The sequence below is a fragment of the Myiozetetes cayanensis genome, unplaced genomic scaffold (assembly GCF_022539395.1).
Source record: "Myiozetetes cayanensis isolate MyiCay16 unplaced genomic scaffold, myiCay2020 scf3, whole genome shotgun sequence".
NCBI classification, from domain to species: Eukaryota; Metazoa; Chordata; class Aves; order Passeriformes; family Tyrannidae; genus Myiozetetes; species Myiozetetes cayanensis.
Genome location: NW_026087521.1, coordinates 63,966,500 through 63,988,722, shown reverse-complemented (window position 1 = coordinate 63,988,722; position 22,223 = coordinate 63,966,500). Strand labels below are relative to the sequence as shown.

At 44.6% G+C, this 22,223-nt stretch overlaps 2 protein-coding genes across 8 annotated transcripts in view; one reads left to right on the top strand and one right to left on the bottom strand.

Annotated features, from left to right (window-relative positions):
• Window positions 1–10,318: 10,318 nt before the first annotated feature.
• Window positions 10,319–11,813, bottom strand: LOC126644971 (cuticle collagen 2C-like). Its single transcript, XM_050324847.1, has 3 exons — window positions 11,790–11,813; window positions 11,354–11,694; window positions 10,319–10,935 (listed from the first exon to the last, which is right to left on the bottom strand). The coding sequence occupies exons 2-3, from the start codon at window positions 11,637–11,639 to the stop codon at window positions 10,319–10,321; spliced, it is 903 nt and encodes a 300-aa protein (XP_050180804.1). The 5' UTR covers window positions 11,640–11,694; window positions 11,790–11,813.
• SOX5 (SRY-box transcription factor 5) overlaps window positions 10,759–22,223 on the top strand; it is a 638,539-nt gene continuing 627,074 nt past the window's right edge. For 2 of the 7 annotated variants that reach the window (XM_050323662.1, XM_050323669.1), the window contains exon 1: window positions 11,813–11,860. The gene's annotated coding sequence lies outside the window, so the exon portion shown is untranslated. The other 5 variants (XM_050323666.1, XM_050323667.1, XM_050323665.1 and 2 more) reach the window with 5 other exon arrangements.

Genomic DNA, 22,223 nt, shown 5'->3' with positions numbered 1-22,223 from the left:
CATGAGGGGGGGAAATACCTTTACTAAAGACTAGAATGGTTTTTTGGTCTGCTGCCAGGTGTGCAGGGGAGGGCACACGGAGCTGATGCAGTAGCAGTGAGCCCTGGGCAGGTAACCCCCCCACCCCGAGTAGGGTGTTGTCAGAGCAACAGGTGTGGGGAGAAGGAAGGGGACATCCTGTCTGGAAAAATGGTTCTGTATGTGCCAGCCAAGACTTCCTCTTAGGTTTTTTCTTGGTTGCCTGCTTGCCTCCCTCTCATCTGCTCCCAACCAAAAATAGGGCTCATCACACCATTGGTCCAGTTAGACATTGCCAAACTGTATGGATTACAGATAGATGGATAGATGACCTGAGTAGAAATTATTTTATCTCTTTATACAAGCACAAGAACAACATCTAGGGGAGAACTGTCTTGTCTTCAGGAATAGAAACAACAGAGGAACCATGCAAGCCATAGAGCCCTATTCAGGTTTGTTATTCAATTCAGTATTCAACTCAAATCTTGTAAGGCTTTGATTCCTCTTTTGGACTTAATGGAGGCTGCTATGGCAGTTTTGGTAGTAGGTTTTGTTTTCATTGTAGGAATTGAAATACCCAGTGTTTGCTCAAACAGGGAAACACAGTGTCATGGAAAATTATTTTACCAGTGCCTGAGTTTAAAAGCCCCATAGGTTCACTCATATATAGACATTTCAGTTGATTTTAACAAAAAGAGTATGCTAACAGTAAAGCAAAATATGACACGACCATGAGTGTACTTACTTAATTTGTAACCGGAAAATTATGAATCTTTCACTAAAAAGAAATCCCAAACCAAAGAGTTTAACTTTGGCCCTCAGTCTGCAATACAAGGATTTGGCCTATGGATTCAGTTTATAGTTGGTATAATTTATCCATGTACTGGGTCAGTGAAAGACACCATGCATCCTGTTGAGAAGCCTCTCGGTTGCACAAAGTATGTGGGATGCCTTATGAGATACAGAAATGCATGAAAACTCCAGCTGTTGCCCTGCCAGGTAGTGCCAACACTAGCTCTGGGAATGCAACTCTTAAAATGCCCACAGCACCTTCCTAAGAAGGCATCTTTGGAAAACCCCTCCCCTTTTATGATTAAAAATACCAGTGGCCAGGAGCACACCTCAGGAAGGCCCAGATAGCACCTTTTAGCTGTTTGCCTGCACAATCCCAGATCCCACTGAACACAGCTGCCAAGATGATAATCACTTTCAGCCAGTGACATTTTTCATGAATGCCACAGTTTGAGAGGAGCATATTTTGTGATCTGCTATCCTTCCCTCCCCTATCTGTCAGAAGTTGGTTATAATCAATTGGCATTCATACAGCACGTCTTCTAACCAGCCAAGGATCTTTAAAATAGCTTCACCTACTTCTGTTCTTGTTTTTCAGAGACGGGTTTTTAGAGCCAAAGGAGCTGTCATTTCTCACTCCAGGTCACACAGGAATCAGTGATAGAAATGACGCTGGAACTGAGCATGAATCCTGTTGGTTACTTTCCTAGGCTGGGTTTTTCTCTGTGCTTACCTTAAGCATTTTTTCTCCTCCCATTTCTGTCTGACATCCTTTACTAGAAATTTGCTAATCTCAGGATTATACAAGGGAGCATATTTTCAGTCATAGGATGCTCACATGCTTCACAGACCAGGGTGAATTTGAGCTCTATTGCACACTTGTTGCCTGATACACACGCGCACACACGCACATCCACAGCAACCGGCTGGGCCTTGTTCACCACAGAATTCATTACACCAAGAGGGGTGAAGATGATTTTGTGAATTACAGTAACAAACAGGACTGCACTTACCACCTCTGTGGAATAAATGTATCCAAAAAAAGTAATTCCTCTTGCTTCCAAAATAACCTTCATCTACGTGCATTGTTCTCTGATGAGCTGTGTCACCACAGAAATGGTAATCCTGCCACTTGTCAGAGAGCTGCTTTTTAGGAAAACAGCGGGTGAGGCGGGTAAACAGGTTGTAGAGGAAGGTAACGTGAGAGTAGGAGGGTGATTAGTTTTCAATGCCATTCCAACTATTCAGCAACTAAATAGATTACAACTGTAAACAGAGGAAGCTGAAATAGGCTGAGATAGCTTTTGCAAGAGATACTAAACACTGCTGAGTAAAATGCCATCGCCGGTTATAAACCACAGACTAGTATTTAATTATTCTGAAAGTGGTGAGCCTCCCAACAGGACAGGAGCAGCCTACCCACTGTAAGCAGTGTTAAAACTCACTACTTCATGACTGATGCTATTTAGGGCTCCTGTGTGTCTTCCTTGAGACTGTGTCTTCCTCTTGTCCAGTGTCTGTTGTTCATCCTTCTTCCCTCTGTCCCCTTAAAATTCAATATCTGCTTCCTTATGGCTACTAGTTAATCTCATAGTCACTATTCTTTTTGGAAGCTTCCTTGCTCAAAAAGGAAATTTAATTAATCAGCTGCATGAAGGCCTTTACTGTGAAAGTATCAGTATGAATCTATGAAAGAGAATGGGAAATTCCAGATATAAACAGATGGTGTCTGGGTGAGAAGGACTTCAGGAATACTGTAGTTGGAGAGTCCTTGCTGTGAACTCTTGGATTTGCTCTTTGTCTGCAAGCCTGGCTTCTAATCCCTGCTCTGGGTTTGCAAATACCAGCCCTGTTTCTGGCTTGGAGGATGAATACAATAGGATTTTATTGTAGATTTTTTTTTTTTTTCTGAACAGAAGTCCATACTAGAGACCTTCTGTTTTTTCCAAACTTTTCAGTTTGCCTTGAGGTCAGTTAAATGACAAAATACAAACACCCCCCATCACAGGCACACTAATTCAGAACACCCTCATTGATCTGACAGAGCCTTGAGTGAGGGGTTTGGTTTTATATGCCTAATAGATCATTCTTGCAGGTTCCAGAGTGCCACTTGACTTCTTGTATCTATCTTGATTTCATCCCTGTGGCCTGACATTATCTCTTCTGGTTTTCTTTCCTACCATGGCTCTTCTGCACAGTGCCCTGAACCAGGTGCCAGCAGGAGGCTAAACCTGCTCAGGAGCTTGCCCCGTGTTCCAGCACATGCTGGGACAGTCCTGTGCTCAGCTGTACTGCAGGCCCTGGCCCTTCCCTTACAGCAGAATATCACAACAGGTGTTTCAGCTGCACGGTCAGAAGAGAAAACCAGACAATTTAAACCAATCCAAACCAAGAGCTGTTTTTTACTAGTGAAACTTTATCAATAACAGCTCTTCCCATAAACATTTTCAGAAATAGATCACTGGTTTACTCATCTCCACTTTGTGTTGTCTGGAGAGAAGCCGTTCTGTCAGAATAGAAAAAATAAACCAAAAAGGATTAAAAAAAATACTTTTCTGAATGAACCTAATTTTTTTTTGGCGAAAGATTTGTAGTCAAGTCTTGTGTTTCAGAGTGACTAAGAGTGAATGGATGGTGGGACACCTGCTCTCCTTGAAAGCTTTTATGTTCTGCTACGTGAACTGGGAAAGCCGGATCACCAGTCACATGGTATAGGTTTAAAAATATTATTGAAATGAAACTCTTTTAAAAAATAGTGTACAAAGCAGTAGCACAAGAGGTTAGGCTTTGGCTGGTTTTTTTCTGTTTGTTTTTGGGTGGGTTTTTTTTCTCTTTGGGTTTTGTTGGGTTTTCGGTGGTGGAAACCGAGTTCCAGAGAAGTTATTTAAGGACAGACAGAAGTGCTGTCGACTTTCAGTTGGATAGCAGGTATGTAATTGCTTTTGAATAGTTGCATCACTTGTGTGACAATTAGGAACCATGTATTTAACATGTGTGCTAAGTTTTGCTCTTCTGCAGAGACGGGGCTTTGGATTTTCTGGATGCTGAAATCATCATGTCTGAAATGTGTTAGGAGTATCTAAGCCTTTGACTTGATGAGCTGTGATCTGATTCTCACTGAGGTGCAGCATATGAAACCTCTGAAAGCTTTAGACAAGCTTTGTGTGTTGATACATTTTTGTTACTTCATGTTGCTAATATCTGGCACTTCCTATAGCTAGATGATATTTGTATATTGTATATAATTGTTGTTCATGTAGCATTGTCATATTCCTGACTTAAATGGATCATTATATAAAGTGATAAAGTTCCACGAACTAGCTCTGCAGTGAAAAACACCCTGATATAAATTATAGCATATTTATTATGTGTTTCTTATATTGTGGACTAATTTTCATTCCACAGAAGCATATGAACACAGTGAGAAAGTAATGTTTGTTGGTTTGTTTGGGTTTTTTTCTCTCTTGCTATTATTTATAACTTTTAATGCCATGTCTTACATCCTGTTTCACAATAAGAATCAGATGTACTTGTTTAACTGTTAAGGAAGACAGAACGATTTGATCACAAATGAGGGCAGTTCTGATTAGATACACTAAGAAAATAAAAGACAAAACCCAGTCTCCTCTCCTGGATGCAACCTGACTGCCAGAGTAGTTCCCACAGTACTACACAGATAGCTAGGTTCATTTTGGAGCATCCAGCTGTGAGGTGACACACTTAATGCACCAGTGATCTGATCCAGTATAGAAAATCTTTGGGGCCTGATTCTCCGGTGCTTCTCACCTTGTGCAGTCATTTGTAGTGAACAACCTGAATGTCTACACACTGGAAAAGCAGAATTTAAAATATTTCGCACTGCTTATCCTTCACTGCCTACCTGTAACCACATGAGCAGGTGTGAGGTGAAACAGGCTTTGAGTTCTCTAAGAGCATATTGTTTATAGGGTGTTGTTTTATTTTCTCTAAAGGTAAAATATTAAGAGTTTGAGCCTTCCAGACAGTGATCTTATGAGCATTCCTACAGGATCCTTTCAGAGCAACCAAACACACACACTTCATGAAAACACAAACACTTTTCAGAAAAATGTGTAGGCCAAATAGCTAAAACACAGGTTAGGACACGTGCTAAACCTGAGCTTTTCCTCAGAAATTCAGATGTTGCTGGTTTAAGGGGTAGTTTTCCTAGCCTAGCAATCATTTCACAAAAGGAGCTCCAATGCCAGTTTTAAATCAATAATTGCCCTGTTACAAATACAAATGACATTTCATTGCAGTGCAACCTCCTCTGCTTTTTGTTTTTGTGATAGTAATTTAGGGATATTAGTTACTCCAAAAAAGATAGCAGTGCAAGAAGATAGCTTTGCATGAAAAATGTTGTTGCAAAAATTGTATGTGCACTATGAGTTTTCAAACAATGATCGTAAATTAAGAGAACAAACTTTGTAGTAAGGAAAAGTATTTTTGGCTGGGGATTTGGCCATTTCTTTACCTAATTCTTGTCTGTTAATTTGTTTGCTTGCTTTTTTTGAGGGCTCTATTTATTTCATACTTGCTGGAGAATAAACTTACAGCAATGTGCCAAATTTTAAACAGGGTCACACTATTCCCCCCCCTTTATTTTAATATTAATTACTGCACCTAAATATCTGTTAAAGAAAAAAAAAGCTCTATCTTGTGGCACAAAGGTTGATTATATTCAAAATTAGAGGCTTTTGGCAATGACGGGAAATTGAGTCATTTTTTCTGTCCTTTTACGGCATTTTTTTTCTTTTGTTTTCATTTAAGGAGCACTGTAGAGATACTAATCTTAATAAAACAGTATATACAAATCCCTGTTCCTGTGCTACTGATAAGACACTAACTGCTCAGTCCTGCTAAAACTTACTCACAGGAACTGGCCTCTATTTTCAGAAGTCACAGATTATTTTGATTACCTCTCTTTTCCAATCACCAGTTTTAGAAAACGGGGCTAGATTCAAAAAATGAAAGACACCTGCTTTTGGAAAGCTCTGTGCCACCTGAGGCGCCACAATTTCTTCAATTCTCAGAGTGCCCGAAACTGTTTGAAATGGCTTTGAAAACTTTGTTGCAGAGGTTTGCTTGAATTTAATGCGCACGCTGTGCACAACGTTGCACCATGCTGACTTACCTGGATTACTTGAGGGTCTGGAAGTTCCACGTTTGCACTGTCCTAATGGTCTCCCTTGACTAATTAGTCCTAAGTGACCCCCACTGAGCCATGCAAGACACATTCCTAGTGGTCTCCATACGTAAGTAAGCAACACCACATGGTTTCTCATCCTGCAAGTGCTTCCTGCACCTCCAGTGGAGGCTCCATGGAAAACACTATTAATTAACCTGGTGGTGGGGTAAACAGCCAAGAAAGAAAGGGGACAGCCAGAATATATGCATGAGACTGCCAGCTGCAGTCCTGGGTGGGTTCTCTCACTTCTGGCAGGCATGAAAATGAAGGTAAGCTTTGGGTGTCTCTCTGCCTTAGAGAATCTTAATCCTCTCCTCCCGTATCATGGCTAATGATCTTGGGATGCTGTCACTTGATCACGTACCCTGGTATAAAGAAAGATATGTTTTTCTATTAGGATATAGTTAGGGGAGGCATAAACTGTTTTTTGATGACCTTTGTAGCACCACAAGTAGGCTGAAAAGGTGGATTTGGAAGTGGAACGTATGAGAATATGCATTTTTATTCATCTGCTAGAATTGATAACTTTTTTTTAAAAATGTTCAGTGTGGACTAAGGCTGAAATCAAAAAGAAATCTGGAATTTTGCAACTGGATTTGTGCCTAGAAAAGAAGCAAACCTAAGTGAAGTGTTGTGGGGTTTAGGTCCTCCTTTTTCTTGGGGAAGGGTTGAAGGGCTGGCTTCAGCTGTGAGCTCGTTGTAAGAGAGAGATTAGGGAGGATCTGCCCTAAATTGTAGCTTTGTAATCCCTGCACTGGGTCCGCTTAACTGCCTGACATGTGAAAATATTGTGTTAATGAAGTTCCAGCCTGCTTCTTAAATCCATCCTTGTGACTGTCTTTATTCATCTGCGTGTCCTGATGGATTATGCTTATTTTTATATATGTGAGTAATCTCATTGAAATCTAAGGGTTACTAATGGTAGCATGATAGATGAGTGTTGCTTGGGCCTTTAATCCATTATTGAAGCTGAAAGCTGTTTACAGATTCCTGTAATATTTAATTTTTGCTCAGCGTGGACAACTCAAAGCAAGTATCTTAACTTTTTCAGCTGGCTTCCTTTTCTCTTTATCATTCCATGCGCCTGCAATAGTTTAAATTACAGAACACCACACTGACATTTAATTTAATCAACATTTCCTGTTTCTTTTAGATTTTGTACGCACCTTCTACTAAAAATAAATGTATTCCTTATTTAGTTAATAGGACCTAAATGTGGGATCCAAATTACCAGTTGCTCTTCTGAAACATGATTCTACCATTTAATTTGAGGAACCAGCTAACACGAAACTGGATAGAGAGCCCTACTCAGGGACACAATGGCAGCATGTTTTATCATTCCCTAGGAAGTTGTTTGAATGTCTTTTTGAAATATCATAAATGGGATTCTCTATTGCCTCCAGGGGAGCGGAGGTAGGACCTGCACAGAACCACATTGCTTTAATATAAGTAACAGAGGCTTTTCCTACTAGCAGAAATCAGTGAAAGTATCACCCTGATTTTATTATGGAGAAGCAGATAAGCCATGCTGAATGTAAAAGACGAGAGTGGTACTTTGACTGATTAGGGCCACATAAGGGTGTTCTTGTACTGATGCACTCTGATACGAAAACAGACGTTTGTAAGTTCCTAAGTGGTTTCTTCATTTTGATATGGCTTTAAGGTTATCTCAGTACCTCAATAATTGGATTACTTTGGCACAAAGATAATGTTGTTTTACAGGACCCAGGCTTGCTTTGTTCTTCAGTGTTGCCATGTGTACCTCTGAGGGGTAGTAACAAACCATTTCCATATCAGGAAGGTGGCATTTTACACCAGCTCATGTGAAAATGAGTGTGTCAAAACTCATTGGAGTAGAAAAACAGAGCTCTGAAATCTCTAGGAGGATGAGGCAAAGTGTATGAAGTTACCTTGTGGGAGAGTAGTAGTGAAGGGACAAAGTCAGGTAGCACTGAAGACAGATCAGCTCTGTGCGAGCAGAGAGATCTACCTGTAGATTTTTTCCCTTAATAACATGCCTAAAATGCTAATTGTTGAACTTAGAGCTACAGACATGGAGGAAATGTCATGTAACTGGAGCTGTGTATAAACCACCTTCCCCAAGTGATTTCTAGGTGCACGCTGCTCACAGTAAAGGTGGATGATACCTTTCATTGAAACACAGTCACGTTCCATGCACACTAGAGCAGAACCAGGCTCAAGCCATGCTTCGCTGATGTTGGGAAACTGAGAGTTATCCAGAGCGTTGCAAATTTCAAATTGAAAATAGGTAGCAATTTTTGCATGGTAGCCTACCTTTCATTGGGTAAGCTGCACTGAAAATTTTCTTTCATGCTTTCTTTAGTTATTCAGGGTGGAAAAGTGGCTTGAAGCTGTGCTCCCAGCTGTGTCCAGCCCGTGTGTGCTAACATTCAACATCCTGTGTGCTCAAATATGCAGAGCTAAATAAGGAGATGTCTCTAGGTTCTACTAAAAAGCATTTGGTTGACTGAAAATGTTGAAATGAGTCAATGCAGAAATGGTGACATCCTTCCTTTAAATAAAAAAAAAAAATCCTCTGGAATAAATAGTAAAAACTAAATGATTATTGGCATTCACAATTGTTTTTAAAAGGCTTTGGAAATGGGATGCTAGAGTCCTTGAGGAATGAACTGTCTCCATTATTCAAGACAGACTCAAATGCAACTACTCCCAGTCCAATGGGGCTTCTTTTTAATTTTTATTTAATTTTTTTTGTAATTCTCTTTTTCACTGAACACCTTAATCCTATTGTAGAAGTAGAAAAATACAGCTCCTGTGGAGAACGTAATACAATCTCACACCATTGTGCTTTTGATCTTAAATAAAATGCAACCACATCTGGCTTTCTCTCTTTGCACCAGATTAGTTTTGGACCCAAGCACCCTTATTCCTTTCTTGTGCTGAACTGCAATGAACTTCATCGTGACTGTAAGGAGTTCTCATAAAGCAAGCAGTAAAGGAGAAGGGGGCACTGCTTATGCAAAAAACAATGGGTGGGAAGCGTATCAAAAGAAAAGAGCTCTGAAAGATGTGGGGAGAACACAACGCACCCTGTCAGCCCAACCCAGGCAATTCTGGCTGTAGGTCCCCAGGTTTGAGATTACCTGAGATAGAGCAGAGCTACATGCCCAGCGTATTTCATTACCTGTGCCAGCACTGGGGGTCACCAACCATCAGAAATGGGGTTTGCATGAGCAGGTGGGGACTGAGGACTTGTGGCTTTGACAGACAGTGCCAGAACTTGTGCAGAATTTGGTGACTGGAACAGTGCAGTGTGAAACTTTACCATTTAGCGGGTGGGCACCTTTCTCAAATGTCTTGATTTAATCCAGATGAGGCAAGGTTCTGGTGGTTTGGTGTTTGGGTTTTTTGTATATGACTGGTCCACTTGGCTCACTGCAGGTCCTGAAAGCTGCACTGTCTCCCTGGCACCTCAGGCTGCACCGTGCCAGAAACGCTGCTGCAGAGTTCAGGAGTCCTATTCCTCTCTCAGCCTGGCTTTTTCTCCTGTAAGAGGAATTACAGGGCTGTCTGGGAGAGCTGATGCTTGCACCTATGCAGCGCCAGCCAGACTCGTGCCAGGCAGCAGGGTGTTAGATCTGCCCTGCTCCCATCCCACCCACAGGACGCCCGTGGGAGTTCCTGCCACAGAGGTAGGGAGGAAGCCAAGAAAGAAACATTCCTCCAGCTCTTTTTTTTATTTTTACTCCTTTTCCCGTCAGGGTTACCACCCTCTCTCACCACTCCTACGGAGAGGTCTGAAGTCTCACTGAATCAGCAGTTGTGAATATTATCTGTGCTGTTAATGGTTTGCATCTTTTTGCGTGAAAGGGTAAAATCACTTAGGGACACACACACACACACTGAAAAGATCATATACAGTAACGCATCCAAGCAGGAAAAAAAAAAAAAAAAGGTTGTAACGTTCATGAATTCCAGATGATGACTTTTTAAATCCCCGAGAAGGCAGTGAAATTGTTTGATTGTTCTTGTTAATTATTGGCTTTGTCCCAGTATCAAATATTTGTAGAAGATAAGACTTCCCTCGTGGAGATGAATAATAACCGAACTTGCTCTTCTTTGAGCAATTTGGCTCCGGGTGCGGATTTCTGCGTTTCCCACTCTCAGGCTCGAACCCCGTCCAGCCGGCTGCGGCGCTTCAGAAAAGCACGTGTACAAAACGCTCGATTAAAAATAAAAGACCTCGTAAGTAAACAAGAGAGAGAGCGAGAGGCAGACCTCCTACTTGCAGAGGGTGACTTTATTAGCGGCGGCGGCGGCTCAAACCCCTCCCGGCCGTGGGGCCGCGGCCGCCGACCCCCCGCGCCCCGGGGCGCATCGCACCCCGCGGCACAGGACGGGCTCCCGAGCAGCCGGGTCAGGGACAGGCAGAGCAAGAGGCTGCCCAGAGGAAAACACAACTCCCCACACACCCAGCCACGCGTACCCCCCGCCCAGGCGCGGAGCCCCGGGAGCGCCCGGCCGGGTCCCCGCGGGGCCAGCCCGGGACACGGCTGCGCTCCCCCGAGGAGCGGGCGGGGGGTGCTGGCGGAGAAGCAGGAGGAGGAGGAGGAGGAGGAGGTAACCGTGGGGTCCGGGGCAGAGGCGGGCAGCGGAGACAGGGCGTTCGCTCCCCGCCTGCCTGGGGGAGCGGTGACACAGCGGGGGCTGCCCGGGCCCCTCCGCCCCGGGCAAGGGTTCCAGGAGGGAGCAGAGAGCAGCAGTCCTGCCGGCCCCCGCCCGCCGCTGAGGTAACCCCTGGGCCCGCGGGGGGACACCGGGGGGCTTCGAACCCGCCGCCTCATCGCCGGCTCCTGAGGGAGAGCGCGGAGGGGAAGGGCGCGGTGGGACCCCAAACTTCTGCTTCCCTCTCGGGTTCCAGCGCCCGGACGGGGGTCCTGGGAATGAAGAGAGGGAGCTGAGGAGGGGGGATACTCCGGGCGTCCCCACGGGCGGCTGAGCATGTGAGCGACCGCACCGCTGTGACAGGGGCTTGCCGGTGCGGGAGGTGCCAGCGGACACGCACACGCCCACGGACACGCAACTCTCAGAGTGTTTACTCTCGGCAAAAGGGCGGGAGGGGGAACTGCTGCTCGGGAGGGGACCCGGGAGCGGCATCCCCGGGTCCCGCGACAGCCCCGCTCGGTGAAGAAGTTCCCGGGCGGAGCAGGAGGGTAGGGGGAAGGCGGGAAGGGCTTTGAACCGCTCGTTCTACGGGCGGACAGCCGCCACCCCCCACCTCCGGGGACAGTGAGGATGATGATGATGATGATGGTGGCGATGGCCGTTCGCGGGGGCGGCAGGCGCATCACTTACCGGTGGCCGCCGCGCAGGGCCGCCCCGGAGCGCGGCGGAACGGGCGGGGAGGAGATCGGGGATGGTCTGAGGCAGCCCAGGCGCGCCAGGGGGAGTCCCCACGCAGCCCCCTCCCCGCTACCGCCACCTCGCCTTCCTCCTCCGCCTCCTCCTCCTCCTCCTGCCTGCCGGGGTGCCGGCGGCGGCCAGGCGCGGCGCGGCGAGCCTCCTCTCCTCCCCCATTGTTCCCGGTCTCCCTCTCGTTCTCCTTTTTTTTTTTTTTCCCTTTTGTTATTTGCACTCGCATTGTGTTGTTTGTCTCTGAAGCCGCCTCATGTCCAGCAAAGGGATTTCACTTCGTCCTTGAGAGACACAGAGAGAGAGAAGGGGGAAGGGGTGGGAAGGAGGGGGAAAGGAAGAGCTCACCAAACACCCATCTCCCAGTCCCTCCCCGCACCTCTGCCTCTCCCCACCCCGCCAGTGTCTCACTTAGCACCCCGCGCCCGGAGGAGACATGACAGACAGCGGGTAGGTGCGCGACCGCCGCCGTTTTAACTTTATTCTCGCCGCGGCTGCTCGCCGGGGGCGGCCGCGCTCATCAGCGCCCCGCGGGGCCCCCGCGCTCCGGGGGCGGGCGGGGTGGGCGCCGCCGGGGGCGGGGGAGGCGGCGGGGCCGGCTGTCAGCGCAGCTCGCTCGGCTTCCTCCCGGGCGCTCGCACACCTCCCGAAGTTTGGCACAACTTGTCACGCCCTCCCCCCTTCCTCCTCCTTCTCCTCCTCCTCCTCCTCCTGCTGCTGCTGCTGCCGCCGCCGGGGCTGGGGGCGGGCGGGGGCGGTCCGGCCGCGGTGCCCGCGCGTGTGTGGCGGGGCAGCGGCTGCTCCGCGCCCTGCCCAGGCATGGCTCAGCCCTCGGGATCCCGGCGGAGCCGGCGGACAGGAAGCTTTAAATTATTGTAATTGCCTCTCCGTGCGTGAGTGCCGAGCAGCGGCGGCGGCCGCCGCGCCGCTGCCGGGGAGGCGCGCAGGGGCGAGCGGGGGGCACGGCGGGCACCGCACCGGCACCGGGAGGGGGGCACCGGGAACAGGCTCCGTGCGTGTTTCTGCCACGCACCTTCCTCGCTTCTGCCCGAGCAGGAGGGTGGCTCAGCGGAAGGAGCTGAAGGCTCTGGGTTCGCTCGCTTCGGCTGCTTTCCCCTCAAAAAAGAAAGCGGGTCAGGGGAAAAACCGACCTCCCGGTCAGGGTGCGGAGCGCGGATCCCCAGGCACTGGCGGTGGGAGCGAGAGCTGCCTTCTCAGGAAAGTTAGGGGGACTTTATTCCAGCCCGACTGCGATCCTAGAATAACCGGAGCCGCTTGCCGGGAGGAACGTGATCGGCTTTTCCCAGGGGATGGCATGCTGCCTCAGTCCTGTACTTTGGTCAAGGGTAGAACCAATAGCGAGCTGTGGGATTTTGGGTAATAAGTGTGGGAATCTGCAAGAGGAGTAGGTCTAAGAGTGATTTGTTTTCTTACTGCTCATGAATAATGGCCTCGAGCTTTTTTTTTTTTTTTTTTTTTTTTTTTTTTTAAACCAGCAGGCCAACGAAATAGGCACGTGGGAGATTTGTAGGCGTTCAGCATCGCGATCATCATCATCAACAACAACAATACAGTAGGGACGTTCGGGGGGATGGTGTCAGATGAGAACTCTTTTCTCTGAGAGACTGGTATCACACGCTGGCACAGGTAGCTTTTGCTGTCGTTGCAAAACACTTAACTCTTGTAAAAGAAAAGCCATAAATATCCTAAAATTAGGGAGTAAACGTTTTTTGGTGGTTTGTTGGTTTTGTTTGTTTGTTTGTTTGTTTTAACTAGAGCTGCGTTTTGCTCCATCTCTGTCAAGGAATGGAATATTAACTTTAGTTCAGATTAGAAAAGGAAGTTTGACTCCAGCTGTAGAACTGCAGGATAATGTGTCCTGGCTTTCATCCTCCCAGTTGAAATGCAGTTAGCTGTCTGCAGCCTTGCTGAAGTGAGCCACTCAGATTAAAAAGCAACTCTTATAAATGAGGAGCTACTACAAAGTTCTTCATCAAAATACTTTATCACCTGAAACTTATCTGAAAACATCTACCTGTATCTGCTGCTATTTATATGTCCTCTTAATCCTTCCCAGCCCTGGAAATACATTATTGCCTCAGAAATTAAGTCTTTGTCCTGCAAAATACACTATTTACAACTATTAAACTGGAATTGCAAAGGGAGTTTTTTTCAAATTTAGCTATAATATCTGGCCAGGTTAGAGCCAGCTTTGTTTTATGAGGTTTCTCCAGCTGAAGAGGGAGAGGCTGGCATGGATGTGTTGCATTTTGTGAAAGGATAGCATGTCTGCTCTGACAGGATTTGAACATGAAAACCCAATAAACACATGGTCATTATGCATGGAAATCTCACAGCAGAGCTTTCTGGTTGCACTTGGACTGTTTTGGTTGAGAGTTACACTAAAGGGAGCACAAGACTTGAAAGCTGCAAGTGGCTTGTGTAAACAGATGGACATTTGAGATGTATTGAGTTGATTCAGTTAACATGTGGGTGCACATGTATTTAATTTAGCCTAGTATAAATTTTTTGTAAGCAATGGAAGCTCACACATGCTTTTTAGGAAGAGAGTAAAAGCACGTGAGTTTTGTCTGTAGGTGTTGGAGCTCCCGCTGTAGAGGTTCTCAGGGACTGGGATTGTCCTGATGTTGTGATCTTGTAGGACTGGGTGAGACTTAACAGAGAACTTACTGTTCTTCACTTAGGTGCACAGGTAGCTTGTGGATGAGTTTTGAAATGGTAAGGTGCCCTTCTGAGGTCTCTGTGCTGAGAAAACATGAAAGTGCTTAAACATCTTGCTGCACTCTTATCGTACGTGCTGCTTGCCAGAACCAGTTAGGTTGAGCAATATCATTAAACTGTCAGATCTATTGTTTACAATGGGATAGTTCCTCAATGCTCAGGATGAAGAAACACAGCAGTTTTCTGTTACTCATCGTAAAAACGTGCCGCCGCGTTCCAGGAAGGTTTGTAAGTGGCGAAGCTGTCGCTGCATAAAGCACGGGAGGAGATCGGGACTCGGCGTCCCCGGCAGCGCTGCTGCACGGCAGCGTGTGTGCAGGAGCTTTGTTTCTGCCTGCAGTTCCTACTTACCCCGAGATAAAACACTCTGATGTTGGCATATGGATACACCGAAAAAAACCCAACCCCATATCTCATTTGTTGAAAAATAAGAATTCCAGCATCTAGGAGAAAGTAAATGAACAGTCCTTCTAAAAATACAGCAGTACACTAAAATATTGCCAAAGCCCTGCTCTGACGCTGTTGTAAGCTGTCATATTTTTGACCATTATAAATAGATTAGTATTATTGTAAGGATTTTTTTCCTGTTAGCAAAGAAGTTTGGTGCTTTTTTCCCTGTTTTCTGCATAAGGATCCTCATGTGTCCCCTGAACAGGCAGAGCTGTACATGCATGGGAGGTGGTGAGAATGTTGCTGGTGAGGAAGTGGGCTTCTGGGCCCTACAGCATTGGGAATGGCCCTTATAGAGCCTTTTCAGTTTGCTTTTCTGCAAACTTAAAGTTTTTTATAATTGCTTTTGCTTATATTTTCCATGTCTTCAAGACATTAGAGCTGCTCCAGTTAATCACGTGAAATATATTTTGTAGTCAATTCAGACCCAAATTTGGTTTAGACAGCATTTGAATTGAAGCCTGAAACAAGAGTGAGCTCCTCTTTGGTGGTGCTGAAGCACTGGGGGCTTTTGGGAGTTTTCTTCCTTTTTCAAGGATGTGCTCAGACCCAATTAGGTAAATTTTCTTTCAGTTTTGTGACCAAACAGTAGGATTAGGGAAGTCTGGAGCCAGATCTGTTTTCTTTTGGGAAATATACTAACAGATAAGAACATTCAGGTTAAGACTAGAGCATTAGATTCTCATCCTGCTGCTGGTCATGCTGCACTTCCACCTTCTTTGGGCATTGCATGGAGAGCAGAGGCTACAGGTAAAGTGGATTTCCGATGACTTGTGTGCAGTCTGTTAGAGCAGCTCGAGTCCACGTGCTGCTGAGTATAAAATCATCACTTTTGCAGTGCCTTTCCTCATGTCTCCAGCCTCTTCAAGCACGTGGTGAATGCACAGACACATGCACGGTACATTCTGTGTACGTAAAGCGTGTTGTCTGAACAAGTTTTTGTTGCTTACAGAGCACTCATCCTTTCTGGTGGCACAGCTTTCTAGGTGAGGAGACCATACGCTTCGTGACAGCTTGAGGAGGGTCTCCTATAATATTTCTGACAGCTTTATTTTCTGTCTCCTCCAGCCTCTCTTTTTTCCTTTGAGCAGCAAGAGCAGGTTGAAACGGACATAATACATAAGAGGATCCTTTAATGTTGGCTATTTTCAGAGGCACAAAGGACAATTACTTTCTCTTCCTACTAACCTCCCGCTGGCTTACTAGCTGCTTGGGAGGCTAGTGATTTTAAGAATGCCACTTTACCCAGTGCATCAAATACGGAGCAAATCTTTGCTCACCAAGATCCCAGTTCCTACATCCCATGGTAACACCAAAAATTGAACTTGAGTGGCCCAGAGCACCAGCTCCTACTGTGAAGACTCATACAACCATCAGCACTTTTTAGAGTTAAATTTGATCCATTGGCCCTGAGCAGTGCTGACAATTGCCAGCTAAAAGACCTTTCAGTGAATTGTCCTTTAACAGAAGTCTTTTTTTTCTTCCCTCCCATTTCCTGTTGGTCTTTTAAATAAAAAGAAATCCTGATGACAAAGCTAAAGTGTATTCTGTGATTATTGTTTAAAGAAAGAGTATTTACCTATATTTCAAGGAAATGAATTGCCTGAAAATTGCAGGTCAAAACTGCAAAATCTCAAGGAAAAAACCTTGCACTATTTAAATTATGTATTTATATACTATTATTTGATCCTTTGACTGATTATGGTTAAAGTACATGGGAGAGTCTGTAGTCTGTACTGTATTAATACTGTATTGATTTGATGAAGGACACTGAATACTTAGATCCATTTTTTTTTGGTTTGTGAGCATGTCCTGAGAGAAGCTGAGCAAGCTCAACTGACCAATGCAATTGGATGGTATAGTTTTACAGAAGAGGAGCTAAATAAAACCCACATCACTAAGGGGAGTGATTTCCATTGCAGTCACCTGGTCCCGGGAAGGGTGGTCCAGGTTTTACTAAGAGGTCTTGGGAAAGCTCACTTCATGCTCAGTAGGCTTACATTTGCTACGTGTGGTACTTGCCTTTGCCAGTCAAAGGCTGGGGAGATCCTTAAGGTGTAACTGGAGTATTATTAAAATTGTATTTAAGGTCCTGCTCTTAGTGGCAGTGATGTTTATGTATTTAATTTAATTTAAACCCAGTTTTTCAGCACTGGCTTTTGGGTTAGGTTAGAAGGTTGGCTAGGACAGCAAAGAGATGATGGGATAGGTTGAAGTTGACTACTTGCAGCTGGGCTCCTGCTGCTCTAAGAAGTTGATTTACCCACATTTTTTGAGGAGAAGGGACAAAATTCAGGTAAGCTTGCTCTGCTCAGAAGGTTTGAAACAGTTTTAAATATGGTTTGCAGTATCTTCAGTTTATGTAGGGAGTAAGGGAATAAAACAGGTTTAAATTCAACCGAGTGCCTTACTGTGGTTTGTAGCAGTCAGTCTAAAGATACATTTAATTAAACTGGTTCAATTTCTAAACTGGGATTATGGAGTCTACCTTTAACACTGCTACAAAATCCTTGTGTATGAGTAAGCTTTCAGTGTCATGAAAAGGGCTGTGGGACACAGTTGTAATCCTCAGCTAACCAATTAAATATTTACTTAATAAGGCTCTAAAAGTTAATTTTACAGTCCATTTTTTTTAAATGAAAGTAAAATACCTATTATGTGGCTAAGTCAGTGCCTTTAGTCAGTGAATAGAAGAGTTGCTTTTCTTAGCTGGTAACACCCCTTTAATGTCACAACTGACCTTCTAGGGGGAGATTAGTCCTAATAGACCAGGTTGATATTGAAAAAGATTCTGAAACCATTAGAGAAGAGAAGAAAATTAGAAAATGAATGGTTTTTGAGCGATTTCAGACTGAATTAAAGCCAGATACTGACTTCTGTGATAAAGAATTTTTTACAAAACCAGAGAAAATACCTATTCTGTAATAGTGATTCATCCACCAAATCAAACTCTGGTGGAGTCTTCTCCACTGGCTCTGGAAGGAGCCTGGGGACATTGAGGTTCCCAGGGAAAGGCAGCTGTTTGTGGCTCTCCATGTGCTGTCCTTACATGGCATCAGTAACACACAACTGTCTTTTCACTGAAATGAGATTGCTCCTTATGCCATGGCATTAAAGATCATGCTACTCATGCTAGTATAGAGACAAATACATAAATAATAACAAGGAATGCAATATATGTGTCAATTACACTTGTGTTTAATAATAAATTGAACACATCTGCTATGAAGGGTATGCAAAAAGATATGAGAAGCATATTCAGTCATAGAAAAGTGAATGTGTTAATGCAAAATCCTGCTTTACAAATTCAAATCTGGGAGAAGAGCGTGTTTGGTGGGAGATACTGTGCTCTTTGCTGTGCTTTAGATTGATTTTATATCTGTAATTGTATGCAGGCAGCTGCCAGAAGCAGGACTTAACGATTCTGAGAAAACCAAATGATTTGTTCCGATTCCTGGGAACGCGGGTTTGTTTGGCGGCACCGTGGTGCATGAAGTGCGTTGTGGTTGAGATTAACAAATGTAGGACAATTAATTAGTTCAGGTCTGCGACTCGGGCGTAGATTACTTGGTCAATACGTGTACACGTAGGGTGAGCCCTTTTAGTTCATGGTGAAACTTGTTGCTGAGATCGTTTTCGTGCCTCTTGCCGACATTCAGAAAAGACAGAGCTGGAGGAGAAATAGTGAAGTGCTTGTCACTTCTGTAAAATAGTTTCCAATTGAAACCTGAAATTATATATAATGAGGCATTCCTATAAACAAGGTTGCCATAGGTAAGTAGCAGTTTGCACGGGATGATGGAAGTTTTGCGGCTGTAGAGGAATAATATTAATTCTCAGGAGAGATTACAAATGAGTAAATGCTGATGAATATGTACAAATGTGTATGTGTGAATTTAGTGCTTCTGAAAGGCAATTGACAGTTCTGGAAACTGAAGGCCTCTCTCTGCCAGGAAAGTGCCGTGGAGGAAAGCAGCACAGTAAAAATGTGTGGTGCATCCCCACTGCAGTGACCAGGATGGGTTCTGTGGGCAGCCCTGGCCAGCGAGAGGAGCAGTCATAAGATACCATTAGGCCTGAAGTTGTGTCAGTTATGTTAGATACTAGAAAAAGGTTCTTCACCCAGAGGGTGGTTGGGCACTGAACAGGCTCCCCAGAGAAGTGGTCACAGCACCAAGCATGACAGAGTTCAAGAAGTGTTTGGAATATACTCTCAGGCACATGGTGTGACTCTTGGGGATGGTCCTGTGCAGGGCCAGGAGTTGGACTCGATGATCCTTGTGGGTCCCTTCCAGCTCAGCATATTCTGCTTTTCTGTGGTTCTGTGATCTTGCTTTATATAAAACCTGATCTTTGAGTGAGAGCAATATGCGTGTTTTTATGAGGAGTAACGGAGGGGAGGAAAGTAAGACAGTCTTGCACCTTCTACTACATGCCCCGCTGTTCTTTTAATAACTCATGCATTGCGTTGGTACAGAAAGTGGCTCCTAGTGAGAAGTAACAAGCTGCAGTGGGGTAGAAAATGGAGAAACCAAGAGATTCTGATCCTTAAAGGTATATTGGAGGTAAAGGCGTGGGTACTGCGGCGTGAACAGCAGCAGCAGTTACATGCCCAAGCATCTCTGCAGTGCACGCAAATACAGTGTAAAGAAGTAGGAGGTAACATGGAGGAAAATGCTGGTACTGAAGAGTATAAAGTTTTAAGGATGAAAGGTTTTTCCTTTTGCTTTGCTTAGTTTTAAATTCTGGGGGGTTATGTATAAGAAAAAGGAAAATATTTATTTGTATAACTATACAGCTTTCTGGAGTGATTTTTATCTCAACACCGGAGTGTGAGTTGTAGAGGTGTGACTTATGGCCCTGATTAGGAACAGTATTAGAGTATAGACTTACCTTTAGAAATGTGGCTTAGTTCATTTAAATTCAGCAAAAGGTGAGTGTTTACATGAGTGCAATGTTAGAAAAGTGAGATTTCAGTGCAGCTGAAGTCCCATTTTTGGAGAGAGCACAGTTGACCTCTGTCTTGATTTAGGTGTCTAATGAAAGGAACAAAGAAAAAAGTTCATTTCCTAAGTTACCTGCATTGTTAAATATTGTTCTGAAAACCTGCAGGGACTGTGACAAGTGAGTGCAAGAGAGGTGTCTTCCAGGGACCTTCAGTGACAGCAGGATTTACATGGATTCCAGTTTTAAGGAGTGATATTGAGGGCATTTTAAATGGTTAATGATAGTAGCAGATATTGGCTTCTCTAAGTCCTTGTATGGATTAGTTGTCTTTCATATTCCTGGGAATGTTAGTCACGTGGGACCTCAGGAGGCAGGACTGGAGCTACCAGCAGATAGGGACAGCCATGGTTTTGTCTGTTTGAGTCTTGAAAACCATCATGGACAGAGGTGCCAAAACTTACCTGTGCAATGTTTGGGTTTATTTAGTAGGTTGGATTTTTCTCAGTGTATTTCGCTTTGTGTTATGTTGCTGTTAAGTACATCTGTGCTAGCTTTATGGTGCTTTCTGGTCTTTTTTTCCTAGTTGGGTATACTAGATCAATAATGTGAATATAGGTAGGGTCTTGGTGAAGCAAATCCTTCAAGGCTCCCTCCGTCAATGGAGACAAGGAGGTTCCTCCAGAAAGTACTGCAGAGAAAGAGCTTCCATCTCCCCATTGATGGTGATGGGGATGACTCACCTCATGAGGCCAAACTTGTGTGTGTGAGAGCAGAGCCTAAAGTGACAGGAGGGAAGCACTGTGGGCCTGGTTTTGTACCTGCTGCTGTCAGGGCAGGCTTGGCTATTTGTGTCAGTCTGTTGATGCTAAAACCCTGAGGTGGTGAGCCTGTGGAAGCCATAGCCACTTGAGCGTGCATCCACATGGGATTTTCAAAACTGCAGAAAGCAGTTCAGCAGTCGGTGTTCAGTGGTGTTGGATGGGCTTGGGAACACAGCTGTTTCCAAAGCCAGCTGTTTAAAGAAAACCAGCAAAACTTTCAAAAAATCTGACTGAAACATTGCAAGTTTTGCTATTAGTTTCCTATTAGTTTGCTATTAGTTTTATTTAGTGGGACAAGGTTTTGCTCTCTCTTTGCTGTTCAGAAAGCGTGGAGTCTTTTCAGTGTCTTAATAGGTTTTGGTTCAGCCCCTTGTACAGTTTCCCACATAGAGCTTTTGTTTCTTACAGCTCCAGCTCTAGAGAGCAGCGAGTGGGGTGTTTCTGTGGAGCTGTGGACTTTTTATTGACTCAAACATGCAGCTTAAAGAAAATGAGGATGTGTGTGGGGAGGCAAATGAAAGTATATTGTTTTTCGTAAAGTGTCACCTGCAATGTGCTTTTGAATAAACCCCTGTATGGCCATGTATGGGTTTTTTTCACTTGAAAGACACTATCTCCTTCTTCTAAACATTTGCACAGCAAAGTAATGCATTATTGCATTTTCATAAATAATTGAAAAGCAACTTAAAAGAAAGTAGGCCAACAGAAAAAAAAAAAAAAAGAAAGTGTCGGTTTCAAATTTGAGAGAAGAAAAATATGTTTCCTTCTTGGTAGCAAGTCAGTTAAATGTTATTAAATCCCATTCTCCCACCCTGACATGACCAAAGACAAATCTGAAAATTGACAGTTTCATTTAAAAGAGAGAGAAATGGGGGAAAAGGTTTTGGAATGCTGAGTTTGGTTTGGTTTGTTTCTACTTTTTTTTTTTTTTTAAATTTTTTTCCCTCCCTTGGTAAGAAAGGAATTGTGACCCCTTATCAGTTTGGAAGTGACTGAGGAGCAAGTCTCTGGAGGTCTCTGTGTTGGCTTTTCAGCGCTGTTTTCCGTGCTGGGCTGTAATAATGCAAGTTATTTTAGAACTGTGCATACGTTAGTGTTCTGGCGCAGCATGATACAATAATGTGTGAAAAAGCATAAGATCACACCTTGGTGAAACTTGCAGATTTCCTGCATAATCCGACAGTGAGCTCTTGTCAGGTTTTGACTATATGTAAAGTGAGAATAAAGTTTCCAGAAGCAAAGCGCAAGCCTTGGATGCATTTTGAATGGCTGTGAGGGGATTTTGGCCCTGACGTGGTTCCGAATGTGCCTGACTTAAAGCACTTCAGTCCTGCCGTAGCCAGCGGGTCTCCTTCAGCGCTCAAAATTTGGCAAATGCTCTAAGCTCTTCACTGAATTGTAGCTTCATTTTTGCCAGTGCTGGGGAAGATCAAAGAGCCAGTGTAAATAATTTCTTAAAAAACAATGGGTGACGTGAACAGTTTTCATGTAACTTGTGGTGTGATGTGTCTGGTGGCAGAACCAGGTGCTGTCTGTGGGAATGGTTTATGGCCATGGGTCTCTTCATGGGGTCTGTTGGTCTGAGCTGGTGTGGCCAAGAGAAGCTGTGCAGGTGGCACATGAGGACAAACTTGGTTTCTAATGCACTCAATGCAGGATTAGGACCAGCAGGGGCTGTGCCTGGGCTCTGCCCATCAGTCTGTGCTGTACAAGAAGTTAGAAGGAATTGCTGGGTGAGGTTCTTCCATCAGGCCAGAGGCCTGACCTTTGAGTCCTAGCAGTCCTTTTCTGGCCTAGAGATCAATAGATTAGTGATTGATGGCTATTAATGTGTTGCTTAATGTGCTTTAAGA